Source organism: Trematosphaeria pertusa (genome assembly GCF_010094035.1).
Source record: "Trematosphaeria pertusa strain CBS 122368 unplaced genomic scaffold BU26scaffold_30, whole genome shotgun sequence".
In the NCBI taxonomy this organism is placed as follows: domain Eukaryota; kingdom Fungi; phylum Ascomycota; class Dothideomycetes; order Pleosporales; family Trematosphaeriaceae; genus Trematosphaeria; species Trematosphaeria pertusa.
Genome location: NW_022987241.1, coordinates 244767 through 264320, shown reverse-complemented (window position 1 = coordinate 264320; position 19554 = coordinate 244767). Strand labels below are relative to the sequence as shown.

The 19554-nt window shown below is 48.8% G+C and overlaps 8 protein-coding genes across 8 annotated transcripts; 7 read left to right on the top strand and 1 right to left on the bottom strand.

Annotated features, from left to right (window-relative positions):
• Nucleotides 1–1447: 1447 nt before the first annotated feature.
• BU26DRAFT_526077 (SGNH hydrolase) lies at nucleotides 1448–2895 on the top strand. The gene is made up of 6 exons (XM_033830660.1): nucleotides 1448–1636; nucleotides 1697–1796; nucleotides 1866–1905; nucleotides 1956–2034; nucleotides 2086–2482; nucleotides 2535–2895. The coding sequence occupies exons 1-6, from the start codon at nucleotides 1622–1624 to the stop codon at nucleotides 2717–2719; spliced, it is 816 nt and encodes a 271-aa protein (XP_033675452.1). The 5' UTR covers nucleotides 1448–1621; the 3' UTR covers nucleotides 2720–2895.
• Nucleotides 2896–5053: 2158 nt separating this feature from the next.
• BU26DRAFT_611716 (pfs domain-containing protein) lies at nucleotides 5054–8700 on the bottom strand. The gene is made up of 6 exons (XM_033836081.1): nucleotides 8098–8700; nucleotides 7833–8028; nucleotides 7236–7784; nucleotides 6625–7186; nucleotides 5518–6576; nucleotides 5054–5453 (listed from the first exon to the last, which is right to left on the bottom strand). The coding sequence occupies exons 1-6, from the start codon at nucleotides 8524–8526 to the stop codon at nucleotides 5168–5170; spliced, it is 3081 nt and encodes a 1026-aa protein (XP_033675451.1). The 5' UTR covers nucleotides 8527–8700; the 3' UTR covers nucleotides 5054–5167.
• Nucleotides 8698–11511, top strand: BU26DRAFT_589457 (PLP-dependent transferase; the record flags this gene model as incomplete). The annotated part of the gene is made up of 7 exons (XM_033834731.1): nucleotides 8698–8753; nucleotides 8873–8960; nucleotides 9732–9794; nucleotides 9861–9954; nucleotides 10010–10147; nucleotides 10213–11094; nucleotides 11492–11511. 7 exons carry the CDS (start codon nucleotides 8698–8700, stop codon nucleotides 11509–11511), a joined length of 1341 nt encoding a protein of 446 aa, XP_033675450.1.
• Nucleotides 11512–12599: 1088 nt separating this feature from the next.
• Nucleotides 12600–14365, top strand: BU26DRAFT_556900 (acid protease). The gene is made up of 3 exons (XM_033832405.1): nucleotides 12600–12859; nucleotides 12916–13924; nucleotides 13976–14365. Exons 1-3 carry the CDS (start codon nucleotides 12662–12664, stop codon nucleotides 13993–13995), a joined length of 1227 nt encoding a protein of 408 aa, XP_033675449.1. The 5' UTR covers nucleotides 12600–12661; the 3' UTR covers nucleotides 13996–14365.
• Nucleotides 14366–14461: 96 nt separating this feature from the next.
• On the top strand, nucleotides 14462–15508 carry BU26DRAFT_442644 (Ketosamine-3-kinase; the record flags this gene model as incomplete). The annotated part of the gene is made up of 2 exons (XM_033824515.1): nucleotides 14462–14651; nucleotides 14709–15508. 2 exons carry the CDS (start codon nucleotides 14462–14464, stop codon nucleotides 15506–15508), a joined length of 990 nt encoding a protein of 329 aa, XP_033675448.1.
• Nucleotides 15509–16491: 983 nt separating this feature from the next.
• On the top strand, nucleotides 16492–16995 carry BU26DRAFT_237759 (uncharacterized protein). The gene has a single exon (XM_033820961.1). It carries the CDS (start codon nucleotides 16573–16575, stop codon nucleotides 16957–16959), a length of 387 nt encoding a protein of 128 aa, XP_033675447.1. The 5' UTR covers nucleotides 16492–16572; the 3' UTR covers nucleotides 16960–16995.
• Nucleotides 16996–17786: 791 nt separating this feature from the next.
• BU26DRAFT_572824 (uncharacterized protein) lies at nucleotides 17787–18175 on the top strand (the record flags this gene model as incomplete). Its single annotated transcript, XM_033834277.1, has 2 exons — nucleotides 17787–18051; nucleotides 18117–18175. The coding sequence occupies 2 exons, from the start codon at nucleotides 17787–17789 to the stop codon at nucleotides 18173–18175; spliced, it is 324 nt and encodes a 107-aa protein (XP_033675446.1).
• Nucleotides 18176–18564: 389 nt separating this feature from the next.
• On the top strand, nucleotides 18565–19428 carry BU26DRAFT_572823 (uncharacterized protein; the record flags this gene model as incomplete). The annotated part of the gene is made up of 1 exon (XM_033834276.1): nucleotides 18565–19428. The coding sequence occupies one exon, from the start codon at nucleotides 18565–18567 to the stop codon at nucleotides 19426–19428; it is 864 nt and encodes a 287-aa protein (XP_033675445.1).
• Nucleotides 19429–19554: the final 126 nt, after the last annotated feature.

Below are 19554 nucleotides of genomic sequence, written 5' to 3'. Positions count from 1 at the left end.
TTTAAGCTTTAATACTACTAAATTTAGGTTAAATAGAACTAAGCTAGCGTTTTTTAATTCTATTTTAATATTATTATCTATAATTAATGTATAAAAAGCTATATAAAATATAAGTAGAAACTTAGTTTTTATAATATAGTTAATATAGCTATATATTAGAATCTTAACTTAGTAGCTATATACTATCTTTAATAGTAAGAAGTAGCTAATATTAAGTAGCTATAAAAGATATAATAAATATACTAGTATATAAAGAGCTATAATTTTATTCTTCTTATAGTACTACTAGAATTTAATAGAGTTATAGCTTTTATAGCTATCTAAAATTAGTAGATAATATATATTTATAATATAACTTTTAGTATATATATTAAAGTACTTTAACTATATAATACTAACTTTATTTATTATCTAGCTACTTTTAGAAATAGCTATAACCTAGTTATATAGTAGCTAGCTACTTTTATACTATATTATAAAGTAGTTCTTATTTATAATAATAAGAAATAGTAGAATCTATATATTACCTACTACTTTTACTATTATAATTACTAAAATCTACTTATAATTATCTAGTTAAAGACTTTTTAGTTATAATTATCTTTTAGAGCTAGTAACTACTATATAAAATAATATTATTTCTATTATAAAGCTAGATTTATTAAAATTATATATATTTTTATTAGTAATACTATACTTTATCTTTATATTATCTACTAGGTTAAACTATATCTAAATAATTATAAAATCTTCTTACTTTACTCTCTAATAGTTATACTTATAATTAAGCTATATTTTAAGCTTAGAATAGTATATAATAAAGTTATTTAGCTAGTTCTTACCTATAATCTTTCTCTTCTACTTAGTAAGTAGCTAATTAGCTATATCTTAAATAGTAGTAAGCTAGAAAGTAAATTTTTATACGTCTAGGTCTAGTATATACTTAACTATTATCTACTCTTTATTTATAGTAAGCTTTATTAAATTAGATATCTTTTTATATTATAGAGTAATTCTATTATATTAACTATAAACTTTCTTCTACTCTATATTATAGAGAGCTATAGTATACTATAAGCTTAGCTTTAGGTTCTATTAAATAGTCTAGAGCGTAAGCTATATTTAGAATTTATCTAAAGTTAATTAGGCGTTTATAGAGAGCTTTATAATAGAGATAGTAGTATTTAGTAGAGGCTTAGTATTTTTAAAGAATTTATTTGTATAGAGAGTTCGTTTATAAAGTACGTTAGGTTTTTTTAAAATTTTATTTTATAATATTAAAGCTTATACTATATAAAGCTTCTATTTTAAGTTTTATTAGTATAGCTCTAATAGTTATAAAGTTAGAGAGGAGTAAGATTTCTTAGAAACAGTGCGCCGGGTGGGGACGTGCGCCAGCTGATGAAACACGGTATTGCCCACTTTTTACTTAACGCGAGAGCTAGGATGCCGCCACTTCGACATCAACTACCACATCTCAACGTGCAGACCCACTGCGCGATATACCGGACACGCAATGCTTGCACAGCTGTTGCGACGCAGGAATCCGCACGCCAGCCGCTCAGCCCTGGCTGCACTTTCGACGGTCCATCTTACGAAGGCGCGCTATTTCCATGGCACAATGGGCGCGTCCGCGGTACGTCTTGAAGAGCAACCGTTCTTTGTGGAAGACCATCGACTAACTGCTCGAATATAGCCGTCGGGCTACGACCAGTTTATCCTCTTTGGCGCATCCATAATGGAGCAAGCTAGCACGCAAGAACGCGGGTTTGCCCTCGCGCCAGCCTTGCAACAGGGTCCGTCTGCAAAGAGCGGCTAATAGCGGCCATCTATCGCTTCTACGCATGTCTCTAACATCTACGTAGCCTACATCAGACGCCTTGATGTAGTCAATAGAGGGTTCAGGTAGCCTCAGTGGTTTTCCGACAGGGTAACAAAGCTAATCACGTCACTAGCGGGTTCAACACCGACCAGGCGCTGAGAGTGCTGCCAAAGATAATACCAGACCCGGACCAGACTAGGGTCCGTTTCATGGTACGTTGCTGTCGCGAAAGAAGTATGGCTGTATTACTGACGGACCGCAAGGTCATTCTTTTCGGATCTAATGACGCTTGCTTTGCGGAGGCTCAAAACGGGCAGCATGTGCCATTGGCTCAGTACAAGAAGAACCTCGTTGAACTCCTCACTCATCCAGCGATACAGGCTCACAAGCCTCGACTGCTACTGGTGACTCCGCCGCCCATCGAAGAGAGACGTCTGGAGCATCGTGTCAGGAGCCAGGGATATTCAAAGCTCAATCGCTCCAATGTCGTCACAAAGCAATATGCGGAGGCTTCCCGTGAGGTGGCAGGAGATATGGGAGTGGCCTGCGTCGATCTCTGGACTGCTTTCATGTCCAGGACGGGTTGGCAACCTGGCGACCCGCTCTACGGTTCTCAGGACTTGCCAGAGAACGACGCAATCAGGAGCTTGATCCACGACGGCGAGTGCTGTTGATCTAAACCTGTCCAAGCTCCGGCTGATTTTTCATACAGGACTGCACTTCACCCCAGAAGCTTATAAAATATTCTATGATGAGGTGGTGAAGACGATCGCAAAGACGTGGCCCGACCAATTGCCGGATCAACTTCCATACGTTATTCCCGCCTGGGACGATGGAGCGGCGTGGGCGAAGGAGGGGCTCAAGGTTGGAAAGGACAACGTTATACGTCACGACTAGGGCTTAGCTAGAATGCTACGATTGTGCACTAGCTCTTTGAGCGGCAATATCCCAGACGGTCTAGTGAGTTCTATGAATTGCTGTCGCGGGAGGTGATCCGGAGCTCGGCAGTACTATGGCTCCGGAGCTCCCATGTATATATAGAGCTCCTCCACCAATATACACCTCATCCGCTCCTGCTTCTGATGTGCCTCTACTAGCTCGTTTTCTCCTCCACAGTTATGAGCCCGGCGCTTCTAGAGAGCCCTACGTAGGGTATCTCCCTGCGCACATAGGGGAGAGAGCAAGGCAGAGTGCCTTCAGAAGCTTTTGTTTATCTCCATCCTTCCTCTCGCCACGATCGCGTCAACCCAGTCGCCAACGCGTGAGCGTCGCGTCGATTGACGGCGACGCTCAGCAGCGCGACTGACGATTTCCACGATCGATCCACAGCGTCAACTCATGCGCCCGATCAGCCCACGGCATAACCGTTCACGACACTGCGATCCTGAGCAGCTCACGGTCCTAACGCTCGATCGACGCACGCAGCGACAGCTCGTAGAGCTCAGTTGGGGACGCTCCTAACCCTAAGGCTCTCGCGATTGTTTCATGATCGTCTCACAACCGACCCCTTAAGAACCTTCTCTTTCTAGATTGGAGCATTAACTCTTTGCGTACAACAGTTAACCTTCTTAGTACGCGCGGCTTACTAGAGCCACATCACCCCTTCGGGAGCTCGAAGAGCTCATGGGGTGTGATAAGGGTGGAGAGCTCAGTCGTCGGAGCTCACTGCACCACCTACGGGCGCGGGCTCACGATGAGTACCGGACTCTCTCAGCGCGGAGCGTCTACAGCGACTGAGGTTTAATTCCTTAAGAGAGAGGCAGCGGCGACTAGTTTCGGCTTATATAAGTCCTGGCTTAGCAGAGCCACAATACCCCTTCGAGAGCTCGATAGCTCGGGGGTGCGCTAACGGTGGGAGCTCTCCGTCAACAGAGCTCCCACCAACTATCAGTGACGCGCGACGCTCGATTGACGACCCAGAGCGCCGCGTCGTCTGTCAACACTGGCTCACAGGAGCCACATACACCCCTCAGGAGTGTGGGTCGCGATCGCGATCAGCTCGGGGGTGCGACAACTCGTTGGGAGCCCTTGAGCGGCAGGGCTCGCCCACAACGACCTTTTTGGCGCGCGACGGTCCATTAGGAGCGTCGCGCCGTCCAAACACTGGCTCACCGGAGCCACCCTCACCCCTTCAGGAGCTCGTCAAGCTCATAGGGTTTCGGCGCGCGGGGGACGCTCACGGAGCGTCCTAACCTCCAACCAGACTCTCTCAGCGCGGGGCGTCTGCAGCGACTGAGGTTCGATTCCTCAAGGGAGAGGCAGCGACGATTTGTTTTCGGCTCGTACGAGCCCTGGCTCAGCGGAGCCACATACACCCTTCGGGAGCGTGGGTCGCAGTCGCGATCAGCTCAGGGGGTGCGACCACGGTGGGGAGCCCTGCTCCCATCACACCACCAGGAGGAGCGCACTGAGTTATCGCTGCGCGGACGCTCAAAAGGAGCTCCAGCCTCCACCTTTTTCGATGATCCTGCAGTCCCCGAGCCACACGTGACGCCAGAGAAGCGGACCCGCAGAGATCTGGCTCCACTGGAGCGCTCTTGCCGTGATCGGCAAGGCAAGGGATGCCTCTCGACCTGTGAGCGCGAGCTTCAAGCGCGTCAGACGAAGCATTAGAGCTACCCCCCTAGGCGCGCGTACGCGCGCAAGCTCAGGTGAGCTTGGGGGTAGCGGGAGGGAGGATACGTTCAGAAGTAGCGTAGATCTGGCGGATCGCCAGTCATCTAAATAAGCTCCCTCTACTACGACAACCGGTTTGGGAGCTCCGTGTTGTCGCGCTACTTTTTCTTGCGCTCTTCGCAAAGTGCACAAGATTCTGTCTATTATTCTAAATCCTTTCTAGATTCACTAGCCTAGTACCTAGAGACAGGTTGCTAGTTCAGGACACTAGTCTTTTCCGCCGCGTCTCACATCGCTATCAACCTTAATTCTTACCCGCTATAGTCTATAACCGCTTGATAATTGATCACGAGGCAACCGAGAGTGCAGAGAGCTTCTTGAGCTAAAGCGCAAGCGCTTCCCCAGCCTTGTTCAAAATCCTGGCTGCTCGCGGAGTCGCTGACTTCGTCGAGCTACATCTCTTGCACCCCGAATCCCGACTCGTCGACTTCGCCGTCCCACCTGCTTGCTGGGCGAGAGCACAGCGCTGAGCTGTGGAGAACACGTATGGAGGATAAAAAGGTGCAAGATGACGGATTGATGGTTGGTATCTCTTCCATGGCTACGTAAAATCTTGTTTTCCAAGCGAGCAATATCGATTGAGATGATAAAACTAGCCTAGGCTAGAGTAGAGCTACTGAGGCCTAATAGGTAGAGTCTCTAGCTGTCAACGTACAAACCGTGACATTGCTACCAAAAAGTCTCATTACTCCAAATGCCGGCAGTACGACCATGAAAAATTGACACTCCAGCGTCCAGCAGCTGCATGTCATCCTCATCTGTATATTCTGGACCGACAACTTCCGGCCGAATCTCTTCGAGACAGCTTGCAACTTCATTGAAGGTTTCGGATGCCTCATCCGGCTTTTCACGCGCCCGAAGCACGAGGAACAGTCTGAACTTGGTCCTTACAATGTCCTCGTCTCGCCATTGTGTCGTGGCGCAGCCATTTGCGAGGATATCCTTCAGGAGCATTCTAAAGGCCACAAGTTAGATGTTGGGTAACAGACATAGAGGATGCAAAAGAGGAAGAGACTTACTCAGCTCTTTCTAGGTTACCCACATGTTGAGAACACACCGCCAGATTATACTGACTTCCCAGTGTCAGGTGATTACGCACACCTTGCTGGTTCAACCGTTTCTCGTAAGCGTCTTCGTGAAACTGGAGGGCCTCGTCTACGTTTCCAGTGGCGAACAGAGTCATCCCCGTTATGAACTTTGTCTGAAGATGAAGCGGCGAATCTGTTCCAACAGCTTTTGCTATAAGGGTCAAGGAGCGATTAGCCAATTCCCGAGCATCTTCCGCCCTTTTCTTGATAGCAAGTGGCCACAGGAGAAAGGAGTATATGTGGCCAAAACGTGATGTGAGGGTTTCTTCGTTGCCTGCCAGTTTGTAGAATTCATGGGCAGAATCAAACCATTGGCTGGCTTCATCGACCCTGTTCAGTTGCGAGAGACTGACGCCCATGTCGTTGTGTGCTCGTCCAAAATTGACGTAGTCCAGCTGAGTCCATTGCTCGCGCGGAATCCCTTCTTTCTGCTGCTCTCGGATTGCGATGGCACGATGGCAAATTGCCAGAGCTCTGTGTCTCCCTTCCGCACCCAAGTATTGTATGAGCACCTGGAGTGGCCCAAGCACATCACCGAGTACTGGGAGGACTTCGCTAGATTGAGCTTCCAAAAGAGCTGTACATATGGATTCCGCGGTCTCTAGGAGACTGAGCGCTTCAGCCTGGGTTGCGTTGTTGACACCATAATAACCGACATCGCTTAGTAGCTTTGCAAATAGTAGCCGCTCCTTGATCGCAGGCTCCGAATGAACAAAGTTCGTGTGTACGCTGGTAACTTGGGACATGTATCTTGCGCTTTGTTTGTACTGGCTTGTATCCCCTCGTGTGAGTATATTTGCCTTCGGGAAGGCCTTACGCGCAATAGCAACGACTTCGTCGAATATGGCTTGTCTTTGGGGAAGATTTGTGTCGAGTCCTTGAAGGATAGCTCTTTGCAGAGCTCGGTGCGTTTTGAGGAAATCTCCAACGGGCACATTGTAACGTTCAACGAGGTGCCGCTCTAGGAGTACCCCTATGGCGGCATCAAACCTGTTGGAGTTAGCGAAAACCTAATTTCATTCTGATTGTAATGCTCACCTCTCCGTTTCCCAATACTGCCAGCCTGTTGTATTTTTTGCCGACGTAGGCCCAACAAACATCTCCACAGGAACCTGATCAGGGTCCAAGAAAGCAAGGAATTCCAACAACTTTCTTGAGTCGTTTGACAGCCGTCTGAAAGCTAGTTGCCAGACCGTACTCAGGGTAAGCTCGTACGTGCTGTTTGGCAGAACGTCTCCTAGCTCCCAAACTTGGCTTGATCTGATACGCATTTTGAAACTGTTGCAGATTTGATTGAGCGGGCACTGAGATCTGGCAACATATCCTGAAAAATGGGCAATAGCAAGGGGTAGGCCTCCAAGCGAATTCGAGAGCATTTCCGCATATTCTTGCTCAGAACCACCCCGGTTCAAGTAGCTCTGGACGAGAGCACTGCCTTCCTCTGCACTCATTGGTTGAAGATGGATCTCGGATTTGGTAATGTGAGCCAGTTGAGGATTCTGTGAGGTGACGATGATAGCACCTCGAGTACTAGCAGGCCAATATTTGCGTATCGTGGCTACATCGTCAGCATTGTCGAACACGAGGAGCCACGGACTCGCTATCTGAATTTTAGCGATTTTAATCGAACTTTTCTAATGGAGACTCACTTGTTGTTTGAAACCAGTGAAGAACGACCTGCACCCTCTTTTCTGGACTTGCTCCCTTCTCGTCAAGGCCAAGCTTGGCGCTGATCTCTAAGACAGACTCAAGTAGTGTCGCATTGGTCTGAGCTCGGAGCCAGAATAGGTGGGTATAGCAATGCCTATACCTATATGTGTACTCCAATGCTGTCTCCGTTTTTCCCATTCCGCCAATGGCATGTATCACGCACGAACAGCGAACTCTAGTAGAGATGGCTTCTTGGAAGCTGGGTGCGAGTTCAGAATGGAGACGTGCAAGAACTGCCATCCGGCCTTCGAACCTGTCGTTTCGGGGTAGAACAACGTTTGTGACGGGGTCTACGTAGGCCGGCCTTGATTCCGTTGAGCCACTCATCGAGTTGATCTTTGACAGAACCTCAGCGTGCCTCCGGGATTGTTCCTGTGTGTCTGCTAGTCGAGCTTCCTTTTCGAAATGGGAGCTTGCTGAATCGAGCCACGTCTTCGTTCGTTCGAATTCGCCGCTGAGGGTTATCCATCTTGCCCGCATGATTGCATCTGTAGGCAAGTTAATTTATGAACTTTAAGATGAATCTTATTACGCACAACACTTGTTAGGCTGGAGAAGCTCGATGGTCCTGAAGCAGAAATCGATGAAACCCTCGTAGACGTCCCTCAAGGCCTGGTGAAGTTGCGGCGTATGGAAGATCTCAACGTAGGCTCGAAAGCGTGGCAATGCCTTGGAGAGATCTTGAAGCATGTTGCTTGTATCGTCGAAAAGATTGGCGTAACGGAGGACGCCCTAGTGGATTGTCAGTCAGTTGCTGTTTGTCCGTGCAACTGAAACACATCATGTGTCCTCTGGACTTACTTGGAAAATCAGCGTCAAACTCCCCCAAACCAGAGCTGCAATCGGATTCGACTTGGTCATGGTATGGATGGCGGCAGTGAATGGTTCTATGCCCAAGAAGATTTCCCTCAGTCGTGGCACCCGCGGTGCAAACCCATTCGAGTTGTACAAGGCTGTCAGGGTTTGCAGAAAGGCCTCGGGCGTAGAATCGGTGTTGTCTTCGACATTGAAAAGGGCCGACTGGCGTTGAATCTGTAAAAGCTTCTGTTGCACTACCATCTGCCAGAGATCTTGTTGGTAATTTGACCCCTCGTCAGCCAGAAAGTCGCTGTCATTTCCACTTGAAATACTTTTCTCCAGCAACCCTTGACCGGTAGCGCTCGATTCCAAGCGTACAGTGTTAGACTTTGACCTTCGAAAACAACCGAGCAGACAGGTTAAGCAGTGCATTGCGCCGCTGCCAGGCAAGCTAGCTTGGACAGCCCCCACAGACGGCGGACGGCGGACGCGGAGAGCTTGTGGGCGCTTGCAGTCGATCTGACGCTTTCCAAAAGAGCTTTGGTAGGGATGCACGGAGATTAATCGCAATAAGTGGAAACGAGAAATCGAAAGTGGAGACTGATGGGGAAGGGGGGTGGGGTTGGGGCTCCGAGGGATTTTGGCCACTGCTACAGTGGGTGGGGATCGGGCCGCCCGCGCGACCGCGTTAGCCTTGGCACCCTCTGCGCTGTCTTGTCGCACGGATAACAAGAAACTCGTCTAGCTAACATGCGTGCCATTGTACCCACCTGCGAAGGCCTCCAGGGCGGCTGTTACGTGCGTCGTTATATCCAGAGAATTCCACACCACGAGAGACTGTGGTGTGCTGGCACTGGCTGGTTTCGGTGACTGCGTCGACTGTTCGCTTCAAAGTCGCGCACACATTGATACGGGCGGTAATCTGCGTCTGCCGTGCGTGCTCAAGGCTGCCAATGATTCCACCTCCTCTGGACACGGATGTGGAGGCCGCATGGACGGAAACGAGAACGGCAGCCTCCGTAGCCAGTTAAATAAGCGCGTCGCACACCGTCACCCGCAACACAGATCAACATGCGCTGCAGTAAGCCGCAGAGCAGTGGTTGTGCGCCCTGTTGGAGCTCTTGATATGTCGGACGATGTGCGTTTCACCACAGCTGCGCGATGCCCTCAACCTTCGTGTGCTACAGGCTGCCTTGTCTCTTGACCGGTCAACATGTGCTGCAACGTCCCGTGAAGGCGGAACGGTGTCTCGTTCAGCTCCTCACCAGGCTTTGGCCTGCAAGCGGAGTGGCAAGAGCTGCGGGTGAACTTAAGGAGGGGCCTCAACGGCCTAGCGTGGTCGTTTGCCGTGAGGCTCTGCTAGGAGATCCAAAAGGCATGCATATAGTCCAAGTATTGAGGACAAAGCAGCCCCCATGTTACGGACCTTTCTCCCTACCGAATTAGTTTCTTGCCCCCTCTGCGAAAGCCCGGGCCTATCATAATGCTCACGGTCTTGCAGCGAACACTGCAATTCCATCGGACTAGTCGATATGTCATGCAGAGGCTGCAGTGCGTTGACATCTTGAGCAAGCATCATTTCCACGTACGTAAAGAAACATACCCTAGATAGGAATCTATCTAAGTCTTTGCGCTAGAGTGGATACCTCAAGGAACGACTCCAACAGGCGGACGAGGTGGTGCACGCTCTGATAGAAAAGGTGAGTGGCTCCCCCCCCCTAAACAAGTGGGAATGTTATCGCCTCATACGACAGCATTGGAAGCAGACGCAGAGACACGATAATGAATGTATCAATCTCATTCCATCCGCCAATTACGTTGCGAAAAGCGTTATCGAAACTCTGGGGTCAGTTCTTCAAAGTATGTTGTCATGCATAACGAACAGCTGCGCTGATGGCAGCTAATGCACTGGAAGATCCTAATTCTGAGGGTTACATTGGAAAGAAATATTTTCCTGGCACAAAGAACCTAGATGAAGCTGAGAGATTGTGTCAACGACGAGCTCTCCGGGCTTTCAACCTTGATGAAGCTGTGTGGACTGTCAATGTACAATGTGAGTATCCTGCTAGCGATGGCCTCCAGAGCTCTGCTTTACTCACAATAAACTTGCTAAACAAGCCCATTCTCGAGAGCTGTCGCGTCTTCAGGCATGCTCAGCTATCCTCCGCCCACACGATCGCCTTTTCACCTTGGCCCCGACGGGACGCAGCTACCTCTCGAAATATTTCACGACACTGAGTTTCAACAACCACCATTCGACTTCTAACATCGACTATGGAGCACTGAAAGATATGATCGTCGCCTTCCGGCCTCGTGTTCTGCTATCGGATGCTTCTGCTTCCGGCCGGCGAATCGATTACCGAACAATATCCGCAATCTGCCGTTCCCTACGCATCTATGTTCTGCTTGACATTACGGAAACGTCTGGTCTAATCACGGGTGGTCTCATCACTTCGCCATTCGAATATGCCGATATTGTTGTCACCGGGACGCGGGGGTTTCTGCGGGGACCCAGCGGAGCATTGATCTTCTCTCGTAGGAATGCATTCGTGCAACGAACTGATGTTAAGGACGCTGAAGAATTGCGCAGTATTGCGGATGCGATTGATCAATCCGTATTCCCGGGGCATCAAGGTGGGCCGCACAATCACGCCATATCGGCCGTAGCTGTGGCGTTGAAGCAGGCCTCGACACCTACTTTCAAAGCATATCAAAGCTGCGCAGTGGAAAATGCCGAGGCGCTCGCAGATCGACTTACTTGTCTCGGTTACCATCTGAACGCGAATCACAAACCGACCTACTACTTGGTAGTGAAGCTTACGGCCGTTAATGCCAGATGGACGAAGCGGGTACTGGATGCTATCGGGATTGCGGCGGACGTTGTCGTGGAGGAGAGTGAGCTTCACCTTGGCACGCTGGCTATGACGTCTCGCGGTTTTCTTCCCGCGGATTTTCGTTGGGTTGCCGACATCATCCACAAAGCTGTTATCATAACACAACGTCCGTCGGCCCCGGACACAGACACCAGTTTGGCTTGTAGCATGTGTGATTCAAGAATTCTGGAGATCAAACAAGTAATTAAAGAGAGAATGGACAGGGTGACAAGATTTTGAGACTAGGCAGTTGTGGAGAAGAAAACGAGCTGGCAGAGGCACATTAGAATACGCTGGTGAATGGGTTAGAGGTACCCCGAGGTTGGGTTGTGGTTGGGTCGAGGTCGCACGGGCTCTAGGTTGTAGTTAGGTTAGAGTCGCATAAACTCTAGAGTTGTAGTTAAGTTAAAGTTGCATAGACTTAGAGTTATAGTTAACGTACTTTACAAGCGAACCGACCACCTAAATAACTAAGCGAAACCTTAATATTTTTCTATAAAAGTTTATGTATATATTCTCTATAGTATATTACACCTTATATTAAAGTTGCACTAAGATATATTACGTAATTAAAAAGCTATACGTATTTAACTAACTTTTAAGAAAAAATCTAGTTTACTTCTAGTAAGTAGTATTAAATCTCTATAATAATCTATAAAACTTATACTATATAGTGTTTATAACGTAATAAAGATTTCTAGAAAACTTTTATAGAGCTAGCTCTTCTAGATATAGTATAATAAGAAGTAGAAGTTTAAAAAAATCTTTCTAGAGTTTTCTTCTCTAACTATAGATATATATAAATAATCTAGCTATATAAAGTTATATGCTATAAGATTATATATACTATAAGTCTTCTATATATTTAGAAGTAATAATTTTAAAATAGTTTTAGTATCTTTCTATCTTTCTATACTATACTACTAAAAAGACTTTACTTTTAAATAACTACTTAAAGCTACTCTATTATTAGTTAATAAGCTCTATATAGTTAAAACTAACTATAATATATAAAATAATAAGTTTATAGAGCTAGATTAACTATATATATATAGTTAGAAGAAGAAAGCTCTAAAAAGAAAATTTTATAACTTCTATCTCTTATTACGCTATATCTAGAAGAGTTAGCTCTATAAAAGTTTTCTAGAAATCTTTATTACGTTATAAATACTATATAGTATAAGTTTTATAGATTATTATAGAGATTTAATACTACTTACTAGAAGTAAACTAGATTTTTTCTTAAAAGTTAGTTAAATACGTATAGCTTTTTAATTACGTAATATATCTTAGTGCAACTTTAATATAAGGTGTAATATGCTATAAAGAATATATATATAACTTTTTATAGAAAAATATTAAGGTTTCGCTTAGTTATTTAAGAAAACCTTGTAGATTCTTGTTGATTTTCCTTGCCAAGAAATCGTGGGGGGGTTCGATGGTGTGGGGCTTTTGATGGTGAAGTACGTTAGTTATTTAAGAAATACAGGTTGATTTTCGTTGATTTTCCTTGCCAAGAGAAGGTGGTCGGTTCGGTGGTGTGGTCGGCTCGCTGGTAAAGTACGTTAGCCTAATTCTTCGTATTTTATTACTTGTGGCTGTGCATGGTTGCCTGATTAGCACAATGCGGCACGACTCACTCTTACTTAGGCAGACGAAGAACGCGTCTCCCGTCTCGATCTATTCTCTTAAAAATGCGTAGCTCAAGCACTGTGGTACTTGCTGCGACCAGCCTCTTAGTTTTCGCTGCGTTTAGCCTACTGGCACTGAGTGCGTTCAAACAATACACTCTTCCCTCACTAGGATTAGGACCATTGCAATTGCAAGACCCGGCTCGAGGTCACAATGGCAATAGCAGTGGAGGGCCGCGAAAGTTTGCAACACCTATTGGGGTTCGTGGATACAAGCTGTACGTGGAAAATAAACAGCGCTGACAATCAGTCCGCAGCAATGGAATGGCCTCTTCCACCCCATAAACCTCACCGTCGGCACTCCGCCTCAACGCTTCAACGCCTCGATCGAGCTATCCTCAAGCGCGTTCTTCATTCCATCAATCTCATGCGACCCATACGCCTGTATGGGTAGACAAGAATACAGTTCCAATCAATCTTCCACATATAGCCCGAACGGCTCATATGCCTCGGCATCGTATTGGGCCGTACGATACACCGGGATCCTGTCGCAAGACACCGTCAGCATCGCCGGTGTTGAGATACAAAATCAGATGTTTGAAGAGTACACCGATTCTCATATGATTTCTATCGGTGGTATGGACGTTGGCTTTGATGGCATGTTGGGTCTTGCACCGCCGTGGAGTGAGGAGCAGAATGGAGAAAAGTATCCAAATTATCTGTCTCTGCTTATGAAGGAGGAGAAATTGGAGGAAAACGTTTTCTCGCTGCGATACCCGACGACCCTGGAGGAGCAGGGTGAACTCATGCTCGGCGGCAGCAATTCTAATCTCTACACCGGATCCTTCCGCAACATTTCCCTTCTACCGGACGACGTGGATACGCCTGGCTTGCAAGGCGGCTGGACCGTCCCCCTATCCTCCATCACGCTGAACACGCCCCACCCCCTGCACCTCCCAACGCCGAACTACACTGCGGCTCTGGTCTCGGAACCGCTCCTCATCCTCCCCACAGCCTTCGCCCGCAACATCACCAAGATCATTGGCGCCGAGCCTTTCTATCTCTGGCTCCAATCCGTGCCTTGCGATCGCCGGCCGTACCTCCCCACGCTGACGTTTGAGATTGAAGGGCAGGAGTTTACAATCGATGCGTGGGACTATACGTTTGAGTGGAGCTTCGGGATGCCAGAGGGTTCTGCGCCGATGTGCGCGGTGTGGATTGGGGAAAGCGGGGATTATGGGCTGGGTGAGGGGGTGGTGGGGCTGGGGACGGCTTTTTTGAAGAGATGGTATTCGAGGTGGGATTTTGAAGGGAGGAGGATAGGGCGTAAGTTTTTGATATGAGAGTTTGTGCGAAAATATGCTGACCAGGTTTTAGTTGCTGAGCTGAAGAAATGAGGGCTGGGCATTGCATTGGACGTGGTATAGTCGTCCTCAAATCGGCTCATGGACATGGAGGAGCGTCAGTCGAGCGGTTCATCGACTACATGAGATAGGTCTGAGAGTCTGGCTCTTTTGCCATTGAAATGCGCTGGTGGTAGAGTTTGAAGCTTCCCGAAGTGCGGGAGTATGTTGTGTACATGACGATGGCATCACCTGGATGCGACACACAGATAGATCGATAGCTCGTAGAGAACTCGCCGCGTCCGCTACGATGTCTCTTGGTATTGGAGTTATTGGAGTTCAGTTGAAGTTCGGCGCAGAGACGGAGATAATTCGGCTAGTCCTTTAACGGCAAGACTGCGAGCCCCACTAACGTCATGGCTACAGGGGTACCTTCATAACATCTCTCCACCACACATTTCAATCCAATGCACGGTTTTCCATGCTCGAAGCCCTGCGAAAGCACTCAATTCGATCCGCCATGAAACTCGACCCGGCCGTCATCAAGCTGCTTAACCTCGATCCTGAAAACACGAGTGTATCTTCAGCCGGCGGAGGAGGATGCAGCTCCGCATCTACTTCTAAGATAACGTCGAAGCTTAGCGATGGGACGGAGAAGTGCTTTTTCATGAAGACTGGCAGGGGAGAGGATGCGGAGATCATGTTCGAAGGTGTGCAAAGCTTCGAAGGCCTGCTCATGGATGCCGTTGCTAACTAACACGCGTCAGGCGAACACGCCTCCCTCAACGCCCTCCACAACGCCGTCCCCTCGCTCTGTCCGCAGTCCTTCGGCCACGGCCACTTCACCTCCCAGCCTTCCACTTCATTTCTCGTAACCGACTTCCTGAACCTCACATCGCGCTCCGCCTCGAAATCTTCTGCGCCCTCCCTAGCCTCCAAGCTCGCGAAACTACATACGACGCCTGCGCCAGTACCAGACGGGTACGATAAGCCGATGTTTGGATTCCCGGTCACAACATGCTGCGGGGATACACCACAGGATAATAGTTTCAAGAGTTCCTGGGCGGACTTCTACGCGAATAATCGGCTGCGATTCATTCTGCGACGAGCGGAAAAGTCGAATGGGTCAGATAAGGAACTACATGCCCTTGTCGAGACGACGGCATCCAAAGTCGTGCCGCGACTAATTGGCGACGACCACCTCAACAACGGGAAAAGGGTCACACCGGTAGTCGTGCACGGCGATCTTTGGAGCGGCAATGCGGGTGTCGGCGTCATCGGAGCGAAAGGCGGAGACGCGGAGGAGGTGGTATACGATCCGAGCGCGTGCTATGCACATAGCGAGTTCGAGCTGGGCATAATGAAGATGTTCGGCGGTTTCGGTGGCAGCTTTCTTAAAGAGTACCACCAGCTGTGTCCGAAGACGGAGCCGGTCGAGGAGTATGAGGATCGCGTAGAGCTGTACGAACTGTATCACCATATGAACCACTACGCGCTGTTTGGGGGTGGCTATCGGTCTGGTGCGATCAGTATCATGAAGAGCTTGGTCAGGAAGTATGGCGAGTAGAAAGCGAAGCCTTTGGTGAATAAGTTTTGAAGGAAGGATCGGAAAGGAAACAAAACAGCTTGCCATAAACACCTCTCCAGGATGATGGTCGAGTGTTTCCGACTGGGGGCTCGATCAGCGCGCGACCCAGACTACATCAACAGGAGTGGAACGATTTCGAGGACGGTTCGAGGTAGCTGACCGCCATCGTCAGACACAGTAAGCCGACTGTCATGAACTATCAAAATAACTTGCCCAGATTGTTCGCTGAACCAAGCCGAACGTGAATATCTTCTCAAAATGCTAAGGACGAAGTAGAAACTTCACGCAGGAGAGGAGGAGTTCAATGCAATCGATCTGAAGCGCTTGAAGATGTACTTTATGAAGACGTCATTCGGGGTCCTTTGCGCGAGGCATGGTGTGAAGAGGCGTTTGAAAGGGCGGGGCCTGTCTCAAGAGGGGCAAAGAGAGGTCAGGGACGGGGAAGGGGAGCGGGCAGATGGCAGAAGACTTTGTCGCTGAACTACAGTCTAGTAGCACACTGATCATCGCTGAGCCTGCACATCTCAAACCTCGCCCAGATTCAGCGCAATCCATGTCAGGGAATTCTTGGTGTTCTCCTGACTACCAATCACAGGTGTAGATCCCTCCACTTTCGACACGTGATATGGTTTCTACCCATACCCGGACAGCGCCTGCACACCTGGACATACGACGCTCCAAGGATTCCATGGCTCATCTAGCGGATTCCTCATCTAACGCTTTGAGGTCGACGTATTTAAGTTGTCGCGATTTCACATGCATAGCGCGATGCGGAATGCAAGACGTCATTCATACGCGCCCAGTCATATGTCAAAGGGGCCACGATCATGCTAACTATAAGGTCGTGCCTCGGTATCGCAACGTAGCTTACGATCTATGATGATGGTAATCCATACAATGGCCACAACCGACATGCCATAAGATGTTGCTCGTGCTCCAGAATCTCCATTGAACATCTGTCACTGTTCCCAATTCAGAAAAGTACGACGAGAAGAACATACTTTTTCGGCGCCTATCGGATTCCACAGAGAGCTTCATCAAATATGCCTCCTCATTCCAAAACCGTCCGCGGTACCTTCGACAATCCCGGCACCCGAGACGCTATCCAAAAGGGCCAAAAGCAAGGCCAACATGACGACCCTGTATCCCTCCATTCCGAGAAAGAAGACTCTGTTCCAAAATCCTCAGATCCGTATCGGCAAAACGAGAAGTCCTCATCGCAGCAGCAACAGCTACCTCATTCTAAAACAGTCCGAGGTACCCTGGCAAACTCCAAGGGTCCGGCAGTTAACAGGACCATGCTCGGAGATCCGGCGAGCTTGAAGGCGGAGACAAGTGATACGGAGTTTGGGAGGGGTATTGAGGCGGTGGGGTTTGAGAAGGAGGGAGCTGCGTATAGTGGTAGTGGGAACGAGAAGAGTAAATTGTGAGGGCGGAACCATGGGGCCTAGCTGCGAGCATCGAGGTACCCCAATATCATAATTCTTATTCTGGATCCATTATCTTTGCCTAATAACGGCAGGCTAAACTGTATACCAAAGCCGGTCGGACACAGTTAAATATAGCTCCAAGACGAAGCGAAGGTCACACTCCTTGATGAGAGCTGACGAATCTTCTGCACGTTACCGTCAAGGAAATTGCGCGATTTTCGGTCAGCGAGGTGTACTCGCGCTACGTGATTGAAGGCAGCGGAATAGAAGGGGAAGGCCAAGACGGATGTAGGTAGCGCATGGAGTACGAAGGAGTGGGAAGTTACGCCGTGCTACAGATTATCCGTTGCCTCCTTTCACTTTCTCTCAAGCCTTTCTTTCCTTTCCTCCAGGTTTCTCCTCGAAATGCTGATTCGAGCAGGAGGACAATCGCGGCGCAGCACTGCCAGCTTACCTGAAATACATTCGCTCAGGCCAATCATGCACAGCCATGTACTCGCGTTCCCAACCTGCAACCATACTCTCATCGACATCTCCCTCTAAGTGGCACACCGACGATGCACCATCACCAATCCGGCCCTCGTAACGCTGTGATAGGGGCGATGAGCGGATGTGCGACTCAACATGCCTCCATCTAGGCAACAATACACACCCAAGTACCACGATATGTGTCAGGATAAAAGATCCAACGAAAAACACAGAGCTATTTAGTCGCCCCCTCGACACTCCCTCTTCCAGCCCATCCCAACCTCTCCATCCTCTCGACTCCTTTCCTGCCACACTATTCTATCCACATCACTCACTCACTCATCAACCGTCCATCCACCATGCATTCCGCCAAACTCTTTCTCCTCGCGCTCTGCGCCTCCCTCGCTTCAGCACAAGCCACGAGCAGCACCATGCCAACCCCCGGCCAGCCTGCTGCCTCCGGCGTCCCTTCCCAAATATCTCAGACCTTGGCGCCGCCCCCCGCCGCGACGAACGGCAGCTCGAACGCGCCGCCGGGGGCTACGGGCAATAATACGCCTTCTGCTACTACGAGTGGTGGAGCTGCGAAGAACACTACGAGCGCTGGTGCTGCGCCTCATTATGGTAAGTCGACACACTCCCCACTCAGTAGATGTCTAGAACATGATGGCTGACGGACGGCGACGTAGATGCGGGAATGGTCCCGATTATGGGCTTGGGGGTTGTCGTGGCCTTGGGTCTTGCTTGAATGTGAGAAGGGGCGGTGGACGTAATAGGGGGTGGGCGTGAATGCTCGTGTACACTAGTTTGGAGTGTCAATCGAATGATTGTATACCTTACCATGCTCGACGTTTGTTCGAATTCCATGCTGCACTTTGGCTCCACTGGAGCAGCTGTGACATGCTATGCGATCCAGAGCTTCACCTCGTGGAGACCTTCACATACCTAGAAGCTCGTTGCACATATATATACCCTGATGGTCATATTGACGCCCTTGCTACAACCATGGAGTCCTTACAGTCTGGTCAATGTTTCCCTATGCATATTATACATCCACACGCTGCTTCTCTCCTTCCATTGCTCCAACATTGGACCATTACAGAACGCACAAGCCACTTCCGGTCAGCGGCCTTCAAGATGTTCGCTATTGGTGAGCTCTTGGAGCATATCCTGCGCCATGTTCCTGGAAAAGACCTCCTCCGACTGCAGCGGGTCTGCAAGCGATGGCGGAATACCATCCGTCTTCGCAGCTTCCGGCCTCTACTCTGGATAGAGCCTGTATTATCCGCAGAAGGCGACCCACATTTCATTGCACCCAATGTTCCACAAGGCTCCGTGTACCCAGCCAGACTCCGTCTCGTGCAAAAAGAATTCTTCGACAGTTGGCATGACTACGAGGACAGTCTCATATACCTCAATCGGCGCTCAAGAATGAGCAAGGAACTCGAAGAGTCTGTCATCGAGAAGGGCAAATGGTCCGTTCCATCTCTGCAGTCGATTTGCAGTGCCTGCGGCTGCTGCCACGGCCACTTCCGCCTCAACAACATGCATCCGCTGCTGCACTGGCTGCTCACAAGCTCCGCGCTCACGGTCTGCATATCTGGATACGGGACCCACGTTCATATCTCTATCTGCGAAAGGCGCCTACCTTCACTGGAGAATTCCCACGTTGTCCATGATTCACAAGCCCTCGCGCTCAGCCATTTGGTGATCGACACTTACAATCGCATGGAACGACACGCCCGCGGAAATGACATGTTCCTGAATCCTATATGTACCCAGGTCTTGGTATCTTTCTATGACAAATCCGAAGTCGAGTGGGCTAAGGAGCCTTTGCGGGTGCGGCGGGTGGTATTGCTCCTTGGGAGGGTGTGCAGCCGATTTTTGTCTCAAAGTTCAATTGAAGGAAAAGAAAGTGAGAGACAGGCTGCGCTTGAGGAGCTGAGTGGATTGCCGCAGAGCTGGCCGAGGGTTTGGGTTGGGCGCCAGGTAGCTAATTGAGATTGTATCTCCAGCTTTATTTCCAGCCGAAATCGCAGGCCGGGTTTGAATGCATTGGTACGAAGCGTAGTAATATTAGCTATGAGGTATTAGCGAGTGTGTAAACGGTTCAAGTATTGAAATGAT

Excerpts from the sequence above, each read along its gene's own strand:
- BU26DRAFT_237759 (XM_033820961.1), top strand. The coding sequence starts at position 16,573 with ATGCCTCCTCATTCCAAAACCGTCCGCGGTACCTTCGACAATCCCGGC.
- BU26DRAFT_526077 (XM_033830660.1), top strand. Across the intron at positions 1,906-1,955 it reads GTAGTCAATAGAGGGTTCAG|CGGGTTCAACACCGACCAGG; the intron begins GTAGCCTCAGTG and ends TCACGTCACTAG. Across the intron at positions 2,483-2,534 it reads CAGGAGCTTGATCCACGACG|GACTGCACTTCACCCCAGAA; the intron begins GCGAGTGCTGTT and ends TTTTTCATACAG.
- BU26DRAFT_556900 (XM_033832405.1), top strand. The coding sequence starts at position 12,662 with ATGCGTAGCTCAAGCACTGTGGTACTTGCTGCGACCAGCCTCTTAGTT. Across the intron at positions 12,860-12,915 it reads AGTTTGCAACACCTATTGGG|CAATGGAATGGCCTCTTCCA; the intron begins GTTCGTGGATAC and ends ATCAGTCCGCAG. Across the intron at positions 13,925-13,975 it reads TGAAGGGAGGAGGATAGGGC|TTGCTGAGCTGAAGAAATGA; the intron begins GTAAGTTTTTGA and ends ACCAGGTTTTAG.
- BU26DRAFT_611716 (XM_033836081.1), bottom strand. The coding sequence starts at position 8,526 with ATGCACTGCTTAACCTGTCTGCTCGGTTGTTTTCGAAGGTCAAAGTCT. Across the intron at positions 8,029-8,097 it reads GTTTGACGCTGATTTTCCAA|GGCGTCCTCCGTTACGCCAA; the intron begins GTAAGTCCAGAG and ends ACAATCCACTAG. Across the intron at positions 7,785-7,832 it reads TCTCCAGCCTAACAAGTGTT|ATGCAATCATGCGGGCAAGA; the intron begins GTGCGTAATAAG and ends ACTTGCCTACAG.